Here is a 14,656-nt window from a genome sequence, read left to right as displayed (position 1 = left end):
TAGAGACAGCAAAATGGGGGAGGGGAATATTCTTTTTTGTGAGGCATCAGAAAAAGGACTGAGACAAAAAGGAGGCGTTACTCTTTCAACAGACCTTTTTCTGTCTTTCAGGCTACCCCAAAAGTTATGCTAACAATAATGAGCTTTTTGCAGAAATCAGGGGACATCAAAGGCCTTAGGGACCAAAGAGATTTCTTCTTTTCAACTTCAAAATCAGAGGGAATGGAGCTAATTTTATGAAAAGATTTTTTAACTAAAAAAAAAAAGCAAAGAATTTCTCTAGTTCAATCAGTAATTTCTCCATTGATAGTTTCTCTAGTGGATGGTGTCTTACATAAGCAGCAAGTTACAAGAGGAAAGTAAGAAAAACTACAAAGTTCAACATCTGGTGATGTCACGACAAACAGAGCCCCCAGTGAATTGCAGAGATTTTGTTTTTGTGGCCAAATTTAAGTGTAGAATTTTTTTTTTTTTTTTTTTTTTTGGTGGTACTGGGGTTCCTGGAAGACCTTCTACCTCCGGGCTACACTCCCAGACCTATTATTTTTGGAAACAGGGTCTCTTAAGCCAGCACGGCGGGCTTCGAACCTACGTGATCCTCCTGTCTCTGCCTCCCAAGCGTGGGGATTACAAGTGTGCGCCACCACGCCCGGCTAGAATGTTCATTTAAAAATAGGTTCTTTGCAGCCAGGTGTGGTGTCACAAGCCTGTAATCCCAGTATTTAGGAGGCTGAGACGAGAGGATTGCAGGTTCGCAGACAACCTCAGCAACTTAGCTAGACTCCCCGCAATCTAATGAGAGTATGTTTCAAAATAATAAAAAGCTGGGTTGTAACTCAGAGGCAGAATACTGCTGGGTTCAATCTCCAGTAAAACACACACACACACACACACACACACACACACACACACACCATAAAACAAAAAGTAGCTCCTTTTCAAGACAAGTTTGGGGGCGTCAGAAACATTGCTGATAGTACTGTCACTATTTTCTACCTCAGTTCCCATCTGCCTTAGGTACCAGAGGCACATTTTATCAAAAGTGTGGCTACAGACCTACTTCTTAAACTCCCAGGCATGAGAATGCCACCAAACCTAGAAATAAAGGAAGATGTGCTTGTTAAGACAAAAGAGAAAGCGCTTTCGTACACACATGCCTCCTAATGACGCCAAAGAAAAAGCACGAAGCTAGCTTGGAAAAGAAAACCCTTTAAAAGAAGGTCGTCTCATTTTTCTCCTCGAAATCCATGCATGTTCCGAGATTAGTGCCACAGCCGCCTTGAATACACTCCCCAAACAGGGTGTAATGGCGACCGTTATGTTCATCTCTTCTCTCACCCTTAATTTCCCAAGTTTGAATAATGACAATAATTTGACATATTTTTACCAGATCTAGCACTCTGTCACGTTGCCACCTCTGGTCTCTACCTTCACTAGATCCTTTATGTGAGCCGACCTCCCCCTCCCCCCTTAGCAACAGCTCAACCTGTAAAGGGAAGGCATCCTGGGCCTCCCGGCCCCATGGAGCACGGTATCTCCAGTAGCAAGCCTCCCTCTCCCCTTCCTTTGCACCAATATAATTCAGAGATGCTCCGCAAAGGAAACCGTAATTGCCAAGAATTCACCACCACTGGTGTGGGAGCAAACCAGCACTCGCTGCCTCGCCCAAAAAGAAGGGTACCAATCCATCGTGGACTAGAACCTCCGACACTGTGAGCCAAAACAAACCTTTTCTCTTTCTAAGTTGACTATCCCAGGTAGTAGTATAGTAATAGAAAGCTGGCTAGTGCATTCAGGATATCCATACAGTCCAGCCTTCTGCTCATTTGGGGCTTATGAGCGAGGGGTATCCCCTCTACAGTACCTTTCTCCCACATGATCTTTCCTCTCACTGATAATTGTATCGTAGTACAATGTTTACTGATTGGTTTGTTGGTTTACTTCCACACCCACTAAGACACAAGCACCAGCAAATCAGGGGCTCTGAGGTGCTGAGTTTCTTAGTAGTCAGAGCTCAAACTGGCAACAGCAGGTACCCAAGAGAATTTTTTTTTTAACTTGTTCAACAAACTTCAATATGGTCCTAGAAATTAGATACAATTCTTTTCATAAAAAAAACCCTAATTACTAATTTTCTCTAATAATTTATTTGAGACCATCTCATCTATGTGATGGAAGTCCAGGAGATATCATTTGCTACTGATCGTCCTAGCTCTAAAGTGGTAGGAAAGTTCAATAAATATCTCCTTTGTGGAGAATTAATAAAGAAAGCCTTAACAGCAGAACAATGCGTGGTCTTCTTTCGCCAATTTACCCAAACAATAGTGTCTAGTGGCCTGATAATTCCTGCATCATAGGTCACGTGTGGATTATAGCTGGCATGCCCATAGCTTGTTGGCAGGTTATTTTTAATGAGTTAGCTAATGTTCAGCACCAATTTAAGGCAGCAGCAGTAGAAATACAGAAGGATATCTTGAACATGCACGCCTTCATCTATCTTTAATTTGATAAATAATTTAACAGGGGATCAGCTAGGCAAGTTTTCCTCTGTGCAATATTACTTGAAAAAGTCATTGGTGTGAGACCATGATTCCTGTTGCCCCAACACAACCAATCTCTATCCATTCTACTGAGAAATACGTGACTGTTTTGAAGAATAACAACCTTCCTTGCCCCTGTTCCATACACAGCAAAGTCTGTTTCATATTGGTGACTCTCTGGCTTCCCACAAGAAGACATTTCTAATTTTTCAGTAAAAGTTAAAAAGGGAGCCCGGCATGGTGGCGCACGCTTGTAATCCCTGCGCTTGGGAGGCGGAGACAGGAGGATCGCGCAGGTTCGAAGCCAGCCGCGCTGGCTTAAGAGACCCTGTTTCCAAATAAAAAGTATAAAATAGGTCTGGGAGTGTAGCCTGGAGGTAGAAGGGCTTCCAGGAACCCCAGTACCACAAAAAAAAGTTAAAAAGGGAGAGCTGAGAAAATGCTTAGTGAGGCATAAAGAACAACTACACAAGTGATTACAAAACTCTCCAAATGTGGACAATTAACATCAGAATCAAAACAAAGAGACTGAAGGAAATAGCTTAATGGATCAACCATGTGCCAGAAATATAAACCAAAAATAATTAAAGCCAAGAGTAGTGGTCACTTTACTTCTCTAAGAGGAGGGAGGGAGGTCACATCACCATCATAGCTGGGCATCTCTGACTGCAGAACACCTGTTTCAATGGAGGAGGACCACTGAGGCTAGGAGTAATTAAAGTTATAGCCTTGAGGAACCCGCAGGACTTCCTCAGCACCTCCTTCTCAAGCCCACTTCACTTGCAGGGATGCAGAGCAGGGCAAGGGTGGGCCCAGAGGCCTGGGGACAGCACACCTGCAGAGCCTCTTTCTGCTTCTGAATGACTTGATTTTCAGTGTCTCCGCCCTCTGCTGTGCCGTTGGAAATTGTACTCCACCTGACTGGCATATGCCTGCCATAGTTCATGGAAAAGCTTCCAAGTCAGGGACAATTCCTACATGCCTGGGGTCGGCCAACCTTCGCAACTTTGTCTGAGAGCAGAGGAAGCACATGAAACGTGCTGCAAAAGGGAGACTGGAAATGAGGCAGAGGGTCCAGATGGGTGCTTTTCTGGGAAGGCAACTTCCTCTATCCTCTGATCGGTCTCTGTCATCAAAGTATTCAGGGCATTGGGCTCCAGATTAAAAAAAAATAGCTCACAACAGTCTAATGACCTTTGATGACACGGCACTGGGGCACTGTTCTAAAACCACCACCTGAATCTCTGCCTGTGTATTTGTGCATGCATAGGCTTGTTAGAATGGGGTAGGTATAGAGAAGAGGAGGGTTCGTCCCCCCTCGCTGCAGGGGGCTGTCAACCCATGGCAGTAGGAACCACAACTCTTGCTCACCAAGAATTCCATCTCTACCAGAGTGCCTGCCATATTAGTTACTTAGGCCAAAGGAATAGATGTATGCATGAATTAAGTAAGTAATGAGCTAATGGACTATGTTTCATTCACTGCTGGGTTCCCAGGGATAGAAAGATTTGGAATGAGGCAGAATGTCCGTGATTGTGTGCTGGATGTTGAACGGTACCTGAAGCCTGAGAGAGGTTACAGGTAGACATACACATGGACTAGCGGCGGCTCTGCATCACCCATATCACCTACTTTTGCACTTTCTGCACAGGCAAGAATACCAAAAACACAGAGGGAAAAAGGTGAAAAAGTACCTTTGGTCTCTTAGTCTTTTCTTTGTAGCCTGGTAGCCACCAAATTGTCAACCCTGGACACTGGTGTCTTGGGCCAGTACTCACAGCTCATGACTATTCCTGCAGTCACTTTTTGCAAAGTTAAACTGATTACAGTATGTCCCTTTAAACACCTAGGAAGGCTTAATGGCTCATGTCTACACTTCTGCATTCCATGGCCAGGCTGATGATGAGATCATCAAACTGACTTTTAGATACACTGGACAGATGATCAGAGACCGAAAACTAGAGACGGATGACAGATGATAATGACGATAGATGTATGATAGCTAAACAGAATATAGATGATAAAGAAAGAGAGACAACGGATGTGTGAATAGGTAGAAGACAGTAATAGATACAGGGAGATGACAGTAAGAGATACAGCTAGATGAACAGATAAAGAAACAGGTGCATATAAAGAAATTTCAGATGCAGATAAAGAAATAGGTGCACATCTAGCTCTTTCCCATCAGGAACAAGATTCCCGCCTTGGTAAAGCAAAAGCCCTACCTAAGTCTGTCTTTTATTTTATTGGAGAACCCCTCACACTCAGTCTCTTGATCACAAGTGGACCAGCAGATCTCATTAGCTCCTCTGGTGATCCCAAATAACTGGAGTAGAAACGCACACTGGAGGAAAGTAATGAGCTCATGTAGGGTCATCACTTGTAAAAGTTTCCTGTGATTCCAGGCACCACATACTTTTCTCCTAAGCCTTTTTTCAAGCGCCAGAAAGGAGAAAAAAGGAGCAGACAACTAGATGTTAACATTTTACCCTTCAATAGAAGCTGTACAACTTGATTTTCCCCTCTATAAATGTTCCTGTCTTAAACTCCAGAACCCAGGCTGCCACAAAGCACAGGTCATGCCTACTGCAGAGCTGAGCAACTGGGGGCTTCGTTGTCTAACTGTAGAGTGCACAGTGGGAAAGGGACTCCTAAAGATCCCTGACTTGAAATCATACGCTTTTCCTTTTGGCTAAAAATGGAGGTTACACACTAGCAGATATTTTAAGCCACATAACTTCTAAGAAAAAACCATGGATGCTTCCCAAATCTGTGTAAGTCACCCTGGAATTTTATTCTTGAGATGCTGTCTCCATGGCCTGCAACGTCTTTCAAGACAAGGCTGTCATAGTTTGGATATAGAATATCTCCTACAGAGCTCATATATTGGTGTTCAGAGTTGATATAATTAGGTCTGAAGGTCGTAATTGTATCAGTGGATAAATTCATTGCAATGGATGTATTGGGTAGTAACCTAGGTAGGTAGGGTATGGCTGGAGAAGGTGGATCCCTGGGGGTGTGTCTTCTTCCTCCTGCTCACTTCCTTTCTCGGCCCCCCACCATCATGTCCTGAGCTCTGCAGACCCGGCCTGACATGGACTGAACCTCTGAAATCTCCAAATCTGCCAGCAAACAAATTTTCCTTCCTTCAAGTTGTGTGTTCAATTGTTTTGGATCACAGCCATGCAAATGTTGACCAGAACAAAGGCTTTCTTATTCTTCATGGTAAGTGTTTTCAGAGTCATCTTTGCCAGTGACACATGCCTGGTCTCCTCCTATTTTTACCAAGCATCAGTATCAGAAGCTGAAATACTCTTGTCATAGCATAGCTGATATGCTATGAGATATTATGTGATATGATGTGATATGATATTAATAAAAGGCTTCAACATTCCACTCCCCTTTTGTCTCTTGTACTCATGCTGGCTGACTCACTCTGTATCACATCAAAACACACACACACACACACACACACACACACACACACTCCCATTTATCCCACTGTATATAGAGTAAATACAGTAGGCCTGGTGGTCCATCCATTTCATGTATGTTATTAACACAGAAATTTCCTGAACAAATTGGTGTGGTGCACCAGAAATAGGATACCCAACAAGACTCTCTGTCACAAGATGTAACCAACCGGGTGATTCTACATAGGTCCACAGTTTATCAGTCTTTTAGAGACCCTGGCACACAAGGCATGAGGTGGAAGGATTTGGGGTAGAAATGGTTGGTTCCTCCTGGCAATTATCTTCTAAGCATGCAGGTTTGATTTGTAGTAAACACCATTACTATTTTTTGTACCTAACACATTCTATCTTCCACATACCTGGGCCCACACATCCTGTTAAATGTTCCAGCGAGCGCCGGGCGTGGTGGCACACGCTTGTAATCCCCGCGCTTGGGAGGCAGAGACAGGAGGATTGCACAGGTTCGAAGCCAGCCGCACTGGCTTAAGAGACCCTGTTTCCAAATAAAAATATAAAAAACAATAGGTCTAGGAGTATAGCCCTGAGGTAGAAGGGTTTCCAAGAACCCCAGTACCACCAAAAAAAAAAAAAAAGTTCCAGCACAGCTGGGCATGGTGGCACATGCCTGTAATCCCAGTACTTGGGAGGCTGAGACAAGATGATCACAGGTTCAAAGACAGCCTCAGCAACTCAGTGAGGCCCCATTTATTTTCCTTTAAAGTCTATAGTATAGCCCAGAGGTAGAATGCCCTGTATTCAACTCTTAGTTCTGAGAAGAAAAAAAAGAAAAGTCCCAGCACATGAGGAGTCAGCGTTCAACTTGACCCACTGCTCAATACCAAGATCTGCTCCATTTTGAGCTGAATGGACCCTCTACTGACTCTGGTTCTAAATTCTTCCAAGTCACCTACTTTCCCTTGCTGCGGCCGCTCTGGAGTGGGGGCCAGACATTGACAGGTCTCTGGGTCGCTCCAAACCCTACGAGTCTTACATCCGGGAAACAAGTACAGCTGTGCACCGGTCCTCACTTTCATTAGAAACTTCCTCATGTTTAGGAATGACCCTGTCAGACAGAGCCCAGGGCCCCATTTCTCAGCCTGCATTTAACCTTTCCAGAGACGGGCACTGCACCTGCACCCGCACACATCATCTAGTTCTAGCAGACCAGACAGGGGGAAACAACCCTCATTTTACATTTCTGAAGATACCAAAGTGTTTAAATTTCTAATACTGCTGATGGCCCAGAAAAGCAATACATTCTATCTTTGCTTCCATTACCTTGTTCCCTTGAAATAAAATGAAATTTGAAGCCAGGCAGCAAAGGAAGAACATTAGCATGAATATTGGCTTGCTGGAACTTACATTTTTCTCACACTCAGAACGGAAGGGCTTGTTTTGGGTTCTGTTCTCTTTCTTGTCACCTGCATTTTCTAAACAACATTAGCGAAAACTAGAATTCCTTGGCCTGGCTTTTAAATTTGGCTGGAGGCACCTATCAGAATATCGATGAGGGATAACTATTTTGACTTAAAAAAGGAATTATTTAATAAAATAGTTTCCAGACAGAGGCTGAAACCAAAGTCTTGTTTCTGTTAATAGAGCAGGCAGGTAAGGATATCTCCTGTTTACAAGGAGCTCATACTATGCACATCAGGCTTGCAGGCAGCTTCAAAGAAACTCAGCCATTCATGGTATTTCTGCCAGTTTTTATGTCCCCAACGTGTTGCTCAAAATCAGGTGCCAACATGGGCAGACAACATCTCTGTTACAAGAGTCTACCCATGGGCCAAGCGCTACAGCATCACCACCACCACCGGTGAGCTAAACAAAAGCAAGTACCATGTAGGGTATTTTGTCATAGAAAATCTTATGCTTCATCCTGGCTTGATTTCTCTTTGGGACTGAGTTTCCTATCTGTGGAGAACTTGTTTCCACATGAATTTTATTCCTTTGGTGGCACTGGGGTTCCTGGAAACCCTTCTACCTCTGGGCTACAGTCCCAGACACCTATTTTTTATATTTCTATTTGGAAACAGGGTCTCCTAAGCCAGCGCGGCTGGCTTCGAACCTGCGCGATTCTCTTGTCTCCGCCTCCCAAGCGCGGGGATTACAGGCGTGCGCCACCACGCCCGGCCTCCACATCAATTCATGCAGTTAATTAGCCAGCGGTCCTACCACTTCATCACACTTGAAACAGTCAGGTCTGCTATTTTCGCCTTCAAACATTTTTTTTTCTTTTTTTGTATTTAGCTACAAATTTTGTCATCTTTAGAATCTATTTGCCACTCAAGATGAGCCTGATCCACACGACTTGATTTTCAGACACAATGCCAGGTAAGCTATTTAAAACAGAAGCAGCTCCAACCTGCTGCTCAGTGACAATGGAGGCAGGTGGCCACGTCCGATGGCCACGGCTACACAGGACTCTTGGTGAAGACCTGGGCGCCTGTTCTTGGCAGTATTGTCATCTAAGATGCTGTCTACACCCTTCCCGTCTTCCTTTCCCTTCACCCCACAGACTCTGGATTCCCCAGCTTTGTGCATCCCTTCCTTCTACCTGGAACAGGAGCCTGAATCATCTCCCCAAGACTGCACGCGACTCCTCACAGCATCAGTGCCAGCCCGCCATGGCCCCCGACACACTTGGCCTGTTCGACTTCCCTACTCACCCAGAAGCTCGCTCAGGGCTGGGACCACCTGTGGAACATTCTCAGTGTTAAATGCTCCCAAAGAAATCCCCACAATGGCCTGGTCCATTTTGTATAGGTTTTTTTTTTTTTTCTAAACTGTAACTCTCAACTTCTCTATAAATATATAAGAGGATTTAACTACTAATACCATCAGTGGCCCAGAAAAGCAAATATCCTCTGTTTCAGTGATCTTTCTCCTTATGAAAAATGACACTTGAAGCCATAAAGATACTCTCCCGTTCACGGAAGGGATTCAGTCACTCTGAGGGGCTCATTGCCTGGAGCGCCTAGACCACCAAGGAAGGCCCCTCATGAGCAAGCTTCCTCCGATGTGCTCCGTCCTGCTTTGCATTAAAGCACTAGACAAGCCAGCCTCCTCCCCTCTGTTTTTTCAAAATATAACATACTCTTTTCTACCTGTTACTTATGCCCAGCCTAAGTTTCTACCCTCCAGCTGTATCTAATCTTCCTTTACCAGAATCCACCCCAACGCCCCCCCAACCGGTGTGACCTTCCTCATGCTGGACAAACAAGGCTGTACTCACTCTGCCTAAGCCAGGTCAAATGTCACTTCTTCCTCTCTGCTCCAAGCGCACCACTCCTGTCTGTCTGTCTGTCTGAGACTCATTTAACTGATTGCTTAGTTTTTCCTCTCTGCTCCAAGCACACTACTCCTCTTTCTCTTTCTCTTTCTCTTTCTCTTTTTCTTTCTCTTTCTCTTTCTTTCTCTTTCTCTTTCTCTCCTATCTCTATCTCTATCTCAGACTCATTTAACTGATTGCTTAGCTTTGGTTCATTTCATCTCCTGCCCCAATAAGAACATGAAAACCAAAGAGACAGAGGCCAGAGGGGGTTTGGCTTTTTTTTTTTTTTTGGTGGTACTGGGATTCCTGGAAGCCCTTCTCCCTCCGGGCTACACTCCCAGACCTATTATATATATATATATATATATATATATATATATATATATATATATATATACATATATATTATAAATTATATATATAATTATATATATAAATTATATATATAATTATATATATATTATATATATATATTTTTTTTAAACAGGGTCTCTTAAGCCAGCAAGGTTGGCTCTGAACCAGCGCGATCGTCCTGTCTCCGCCTCCCAAATGCGGGGATTACAAGCGTGCACCACCACGCCCGGCTGGGGGGTTCGGCTTTTGACCCAGTGGTTTAGACAGCTCCTGGCTACTCCAAGTTGTCTCACCAACAGTTGTTCAATATGTAAATGGTTGCTGTGCCCACAGAACTTTTATAAAAAAATCACCATGATATGATAAAAAGAAAGATCAATTTGGTGTCCACTTTCTTAAAGAAAGCACGGATGTGTGTGGAAAAAGAACATAGATAAGAGTTTTGAGAAGAGTTCAGAAATTAGTCCAGGTTTCCAATCTGTCTCAAAGTGCTGTCTGAGGTTAAACTATAAAAATGCAACAGAGAGAAAGACCTCCATCAATATCCCCAAGATTTGTGTCTATCTGCTGGTCACCTCTCAAAGGCAAGAAGAGAAACGCAAAGCATCCCACAAGTGATAAGTGGTGCGAGCTTGGCCTAGACTAAGTTATGACACAAATCTAGAAGCCATGACCAGCAAGAGATGCATCATTAGCTCCTACATGCAGGCACAAAGTGCTATGGAGGGACAGAATTTTTAAAAATGCCACCCAGACCCAAGTGAGGAGCATTCCTTCTGACTACATGCTATGCTGACCGCATCCCCAGGCCCTTTGTGTCTTCCAATTTGCCTTTGAGAAACCTTAGTTCTTCAACCCTCACCACTCACACAAGTAATCATCCTCTTGTCTTCCCAAAGCACTTTATTCAAACCTAGTGCAACATATCCTCCTAACCCATGGGAGGAAAGTCTGGCCACTGGACTGTGAGTCTTTCTTGGACAGGAACATCCTTTCTCCATCTTAGTATCTCTAGCCATTACTTCTCAGGAGGAGAGAAAGGAGGTGCTTGGTAAACATAAACTGAATATCTGAACACAAATATCTACTGTGTCCTTTGGGATCTGTACCTAGAGCATCACCATCCTATTACAACACGCTGAGGTTGCACATGGGATTTACCTCTTTAAGAACCAGCACACACTTGCCAGGCCCCACCGACTGAGGTAGCTCTGCGATCCTCCCCTTGTTCAGGTAGGGGCCTGAGAAACAGCGGTGATTGATGAAGAGCTGTGGGCAGCAGTACTTCCCGTTGAAGGTCCCTGCAGGAGGATACAACATAGACGATGCTGAGGATGGCAGTTCTGGGACTTGGGGGCAAGCAAGACACCTGCTGGATCCACTTAGTGAGAAAAACCAGCTCAAGGAGCTGTTTTGACTGATGGGGACTCAGGAGTTATCAAAGAAATGTGACTCTTAAATAGTCCCAGTCCTGAGAGCCAGCATTGCTGGAACTCTAATTAGGCAGGCTTCTGTGAGGTCCAAACAGTGGCCAAGCAGTGGAGAAAAACAGATGACTTAATTCTTTGGAGAAAGGTGCATTGTAGTCTGACCCCAAGATATTTTATAGCAATAGTAATATCTTAGAAGTTCTGGTTACCATTCCTACTGCAAATTTTTTGCTAATTATACATTATTTTTTGCTAATTATACATTATTTAAGATAGAAAAAACAATACAAAGATCACGACAGCGTCAATGCAAGCATCATTATGCAGCTAAGAAAAAACACATTGACTACATGTCCCAAGTTCCCCTGGGTTCTCTCCCCCAGGAATCCCCTTCCTCCCCTTTAGAGGTAACCACTGCCTACATCTTGTATTTTTCATTACCATGCAGTTCATGAATTTTTTTACACACACACATATATATATGTGTGTATATCATTAACAAGCAATATGTATTTTGGATATTTAAAAAATATTCCATAAATGGTTTTCTGCAGTATGTTGCTTCCATTATGTTTCTGAAATACAATAACCCACATTGGCAAAAGTATAAGACATCTGCCAACAAATCCTAGAACATTCATTCATTTTCTACTTCTGTACATTACTCCCCAGTATAAACATACCACGATTTGCTTATTTATTCTCTTACAGATATACAGTTGTTAGTGTTGTTTGTTTGCAGTGCTATAATGAATATGGTTGTAGAAATCTACTACTGCATTCTATATACAGGCAAGAACAGTGTGTGTGTGTGTGTGTGTGTGTGTGTGTGTGTGTGTGTGTGTGTGTGTTACTAGGAACTGAACCCAGAGACACTCTACCTCTCAACTACACCCCTAACCTTTTTTGCTTTGAAACAGGGTCTTGCTAAGCTGTTGAGAGCCTTGCTAAGTTGCTGAAGCTGTCCCCAAACCTGCAACCTTCCTGTCTTAGCCAACAAAGTACTGGGATCTGCTCATGCATGGGTCCGCATATCTTGAGTGTTACTATACATGTGCCTGCATTGTTCCTCACAGAAAGACCCTTATTTGCACCCTCGTCAGCACTGCGTAAGTACCTGCTGTTTCACACAGCTCCAGATAGTGTTAGACTGCAGATGATATTGACTTTTAATTCCATTTGCCAGTCTGATGGAGGCAAAATGTCCCACACTGGGATGAAAATTTGCATTATTCCTTACTATTCTTCCAACTTAGTAAACAGGGTGCATTGCTGGTCTTATTCTGTCTCGAGTTGCCATGAGCAAAGAGTAGAATAAATAAACAATAAGATCTCACTCAGAAGTGTCTTGATGTTTAGAATCACAGAATGAGGATTCACTTTTGGCTAAAAATTTCACCTCCCAAACCATCCACCCACCCAGCCAGCTCCTACCCCAAGTTAAACCACACTAACCGTGGTACTTCTACATAAATACTGTTATGAGTTTGGGATGGCAATTTAGGAAGGGAGGCTTTCATAAGATATTCAACCAAGAACCAATAAGTAAGAGGTAGAAATGGCATTCTTCTGGATATAAAAAAGGAATAAAATTCCCATTATATATTATGAAACAAAAGCAGAGATGGTTCTTTTAAAACCATTCTGAAGTTTGAATTCTACGCAACAGGCAAAATCTAATTCACAGATATATTTATTTATATATATTTTTTGGTAGGATTACCCTGCCAGACTTTTAGGGAAGAAAAATTAAAATTAAATCTACTCATAAAATTGCTCTCTCTCTCTCTCTCTCTCTCTCTCTCTCTCTCTCTCTCTCTCTCTCTCTCTCTCGTGGTACTGAGGATGTAACCCAGGGACAGTCTACCTTTGAGCTACACCCTAGCCTTATTTTTTTATTCTTTTTTTTTTCCCCCCCGGTGGTACTGGGGATGGAACCCTTCTACCTCTGGGCTACTCTCCCAGACCTATTTTATATATTTTTTAAATTTTGGAAACAGGGTCTCTTAAGCCAGCAAGGCTGGCTTCAAACCTGCGCAATCCTCCTGTCTCCACCTCCCAAGCGCGAGGATGGCTTATTCTTTATTTTGAAACAGGGTTTCACTGAGTTGCAAAGGGCCTCATTAAGTAATAGCTGAGGCTGTCTGCAAACCGCGATCTTCCTGTCTCAGCCTCCCAAGTGCTGGGATTACAAGTATGCACCACCACACTTGGCCAAAATTGCTCTCTTTACTTCAAAGATACTTCAACTAATTGAAAGATTTTCCCACATAATATAGCTTTTAATCCTGGAATTCAGAGCAGATTTCATTTTAGCTTAGAAAACTAAATTCTTAAGTATGAAATTTCATGTCCAAACACATCTCTTGGCAGATTTGGTGGTAGGATGGTAGCTCACAGTTGTATTTTCACACTGATTATTCACAACCAACTATTCGACTCAGAGGGTTTTTAAAGAATAATTCAAAAGTCAGTGGGGATTTAAATAATAATTACTGGGGTAAAAATGCAGGTGGAATTGTGATACAATCCCAAAAGTAAAAAAAAAGCCTGATGATGATATTTCAACTCTTTTCATTTCTGCATGGAAGTAAGTTCATGATACACAGTATTAAGCTGGCTCACAATTTCCAAGTAGTACATAGATCCTTTTCTTACAGACTAGACCTGTCTAGGGCTCCTGGCTAAGAAGCAGAAAAAAAAAAGAGGTATAGAAATTTTAGAAATTTGGAGAAAAGGTAGGTTCATGAGGAGTAACAGAGAAAAAGAGAACAGGCTTAAAGCTGAGCTAGACTCCATGGCCTAAACACATGCGTATGTCTCCATTCACAGCCACAGAATGGAAAGGGACGGAGTGGTCTCCTTGGACATGGAGCCCGCTTACCTGTAGAGTCCAGGTGGGGAGCTAAGCAAAGGTCATGAGGTATTTTCTCAACAGGCACTGTGGACGACAATCTGTAGATTAAAAAAATAAAACAACAACAAACTATCACATGTCACAAACTTGCAAAGCAAAGAGCACTTTCCAATTTCTTTTTGTATAATTTACAGTGACTGTCCCTGCAGTCTAAGATAAGAGTGAGCCTCAGACTATAGGACATATGTGTAGAAGCAGCACCAGCGAGTGCAGATGAAAAGATCAGTTCAGAAAAGTTGTTTTTCAATCCTTTCCATTATGCTAACAAAAAACAAACAAACAAAAATGTATAGCACCTCTGCCTCTGTCCAAGTGACCATCACCAATCAGTGTTACTCTAGTTTTCTGGGCTTGTCTTTTGTTATAAAATTATAATAATGGTCTCAAACATGTATGACTACAATGCACCAATAGAAAACTTTTTAAAAAATAAGCTTACCCTTTCTCCCTCCCTCCCATCCTTCCTTTCTTCCTTCCTTCCTTCCTTCCTTCCTTCTCTCTCTCCTCTCTCTCTCTCTCTCTCTCTCTCTCTCTCTCTCTCTCTCTCTCTCCCTCCCTCCCTCCCTCCCTCACTTTGTGTTTATTTAAACACAAACAGACATCAACTGACATTTAATTAAAGTCAAGATTCCCACTGTGATATTGAGATGTCTACTGGAAGACCACTT

At 42.9% G+C, this 14,656-nt stretch overlaps 1 protein-coding gene across 1 annotated transcript in view; it reads right to left on the bottom strand.

Moving 5' to 3' along the window:
* Positions 1–14,656, bottom strand: part of SFMBT2 (Scm like with four mbt domains 2) — a gene marked incomplete at both ends in the record, with an annotated part of 206,960 nt that overhangs the window by 31,052 nt on the left and 161,252 nt on the right. Inside the window, 2 exons of the mRNA XM_080717257.1 lie at positions 10,774–10,942; positions 13,956–14,026. Coding sequence (XP_080573383.1) covers positions 10,774–10,942; positions 13,956–14,026 — 240 coding nt within the window. The remainder of the gene's footprint in view (positions 1–10,773; positions 10,943–13,955; positions 14,027–14,656) is intronic.

The sequence above is a fragment of the Muscardinus avellanarius genome, assembly GCF_963383645.1.
Source record: "Muscardinus avellanarius genome assembly, chromosome: 20".
NCBI classification, from domain to species: Eukaryota; Metazoa; Chordata; class Mammalia; order Rodentia; family Gliridae; genus Muscardinus; species Muscardinus avellanarius.
The sequence above is the reverse complement of the archived record's forward strand: the minus strand, read 5'-3'. Positions and strand labels throughout refer to the sequence as shown.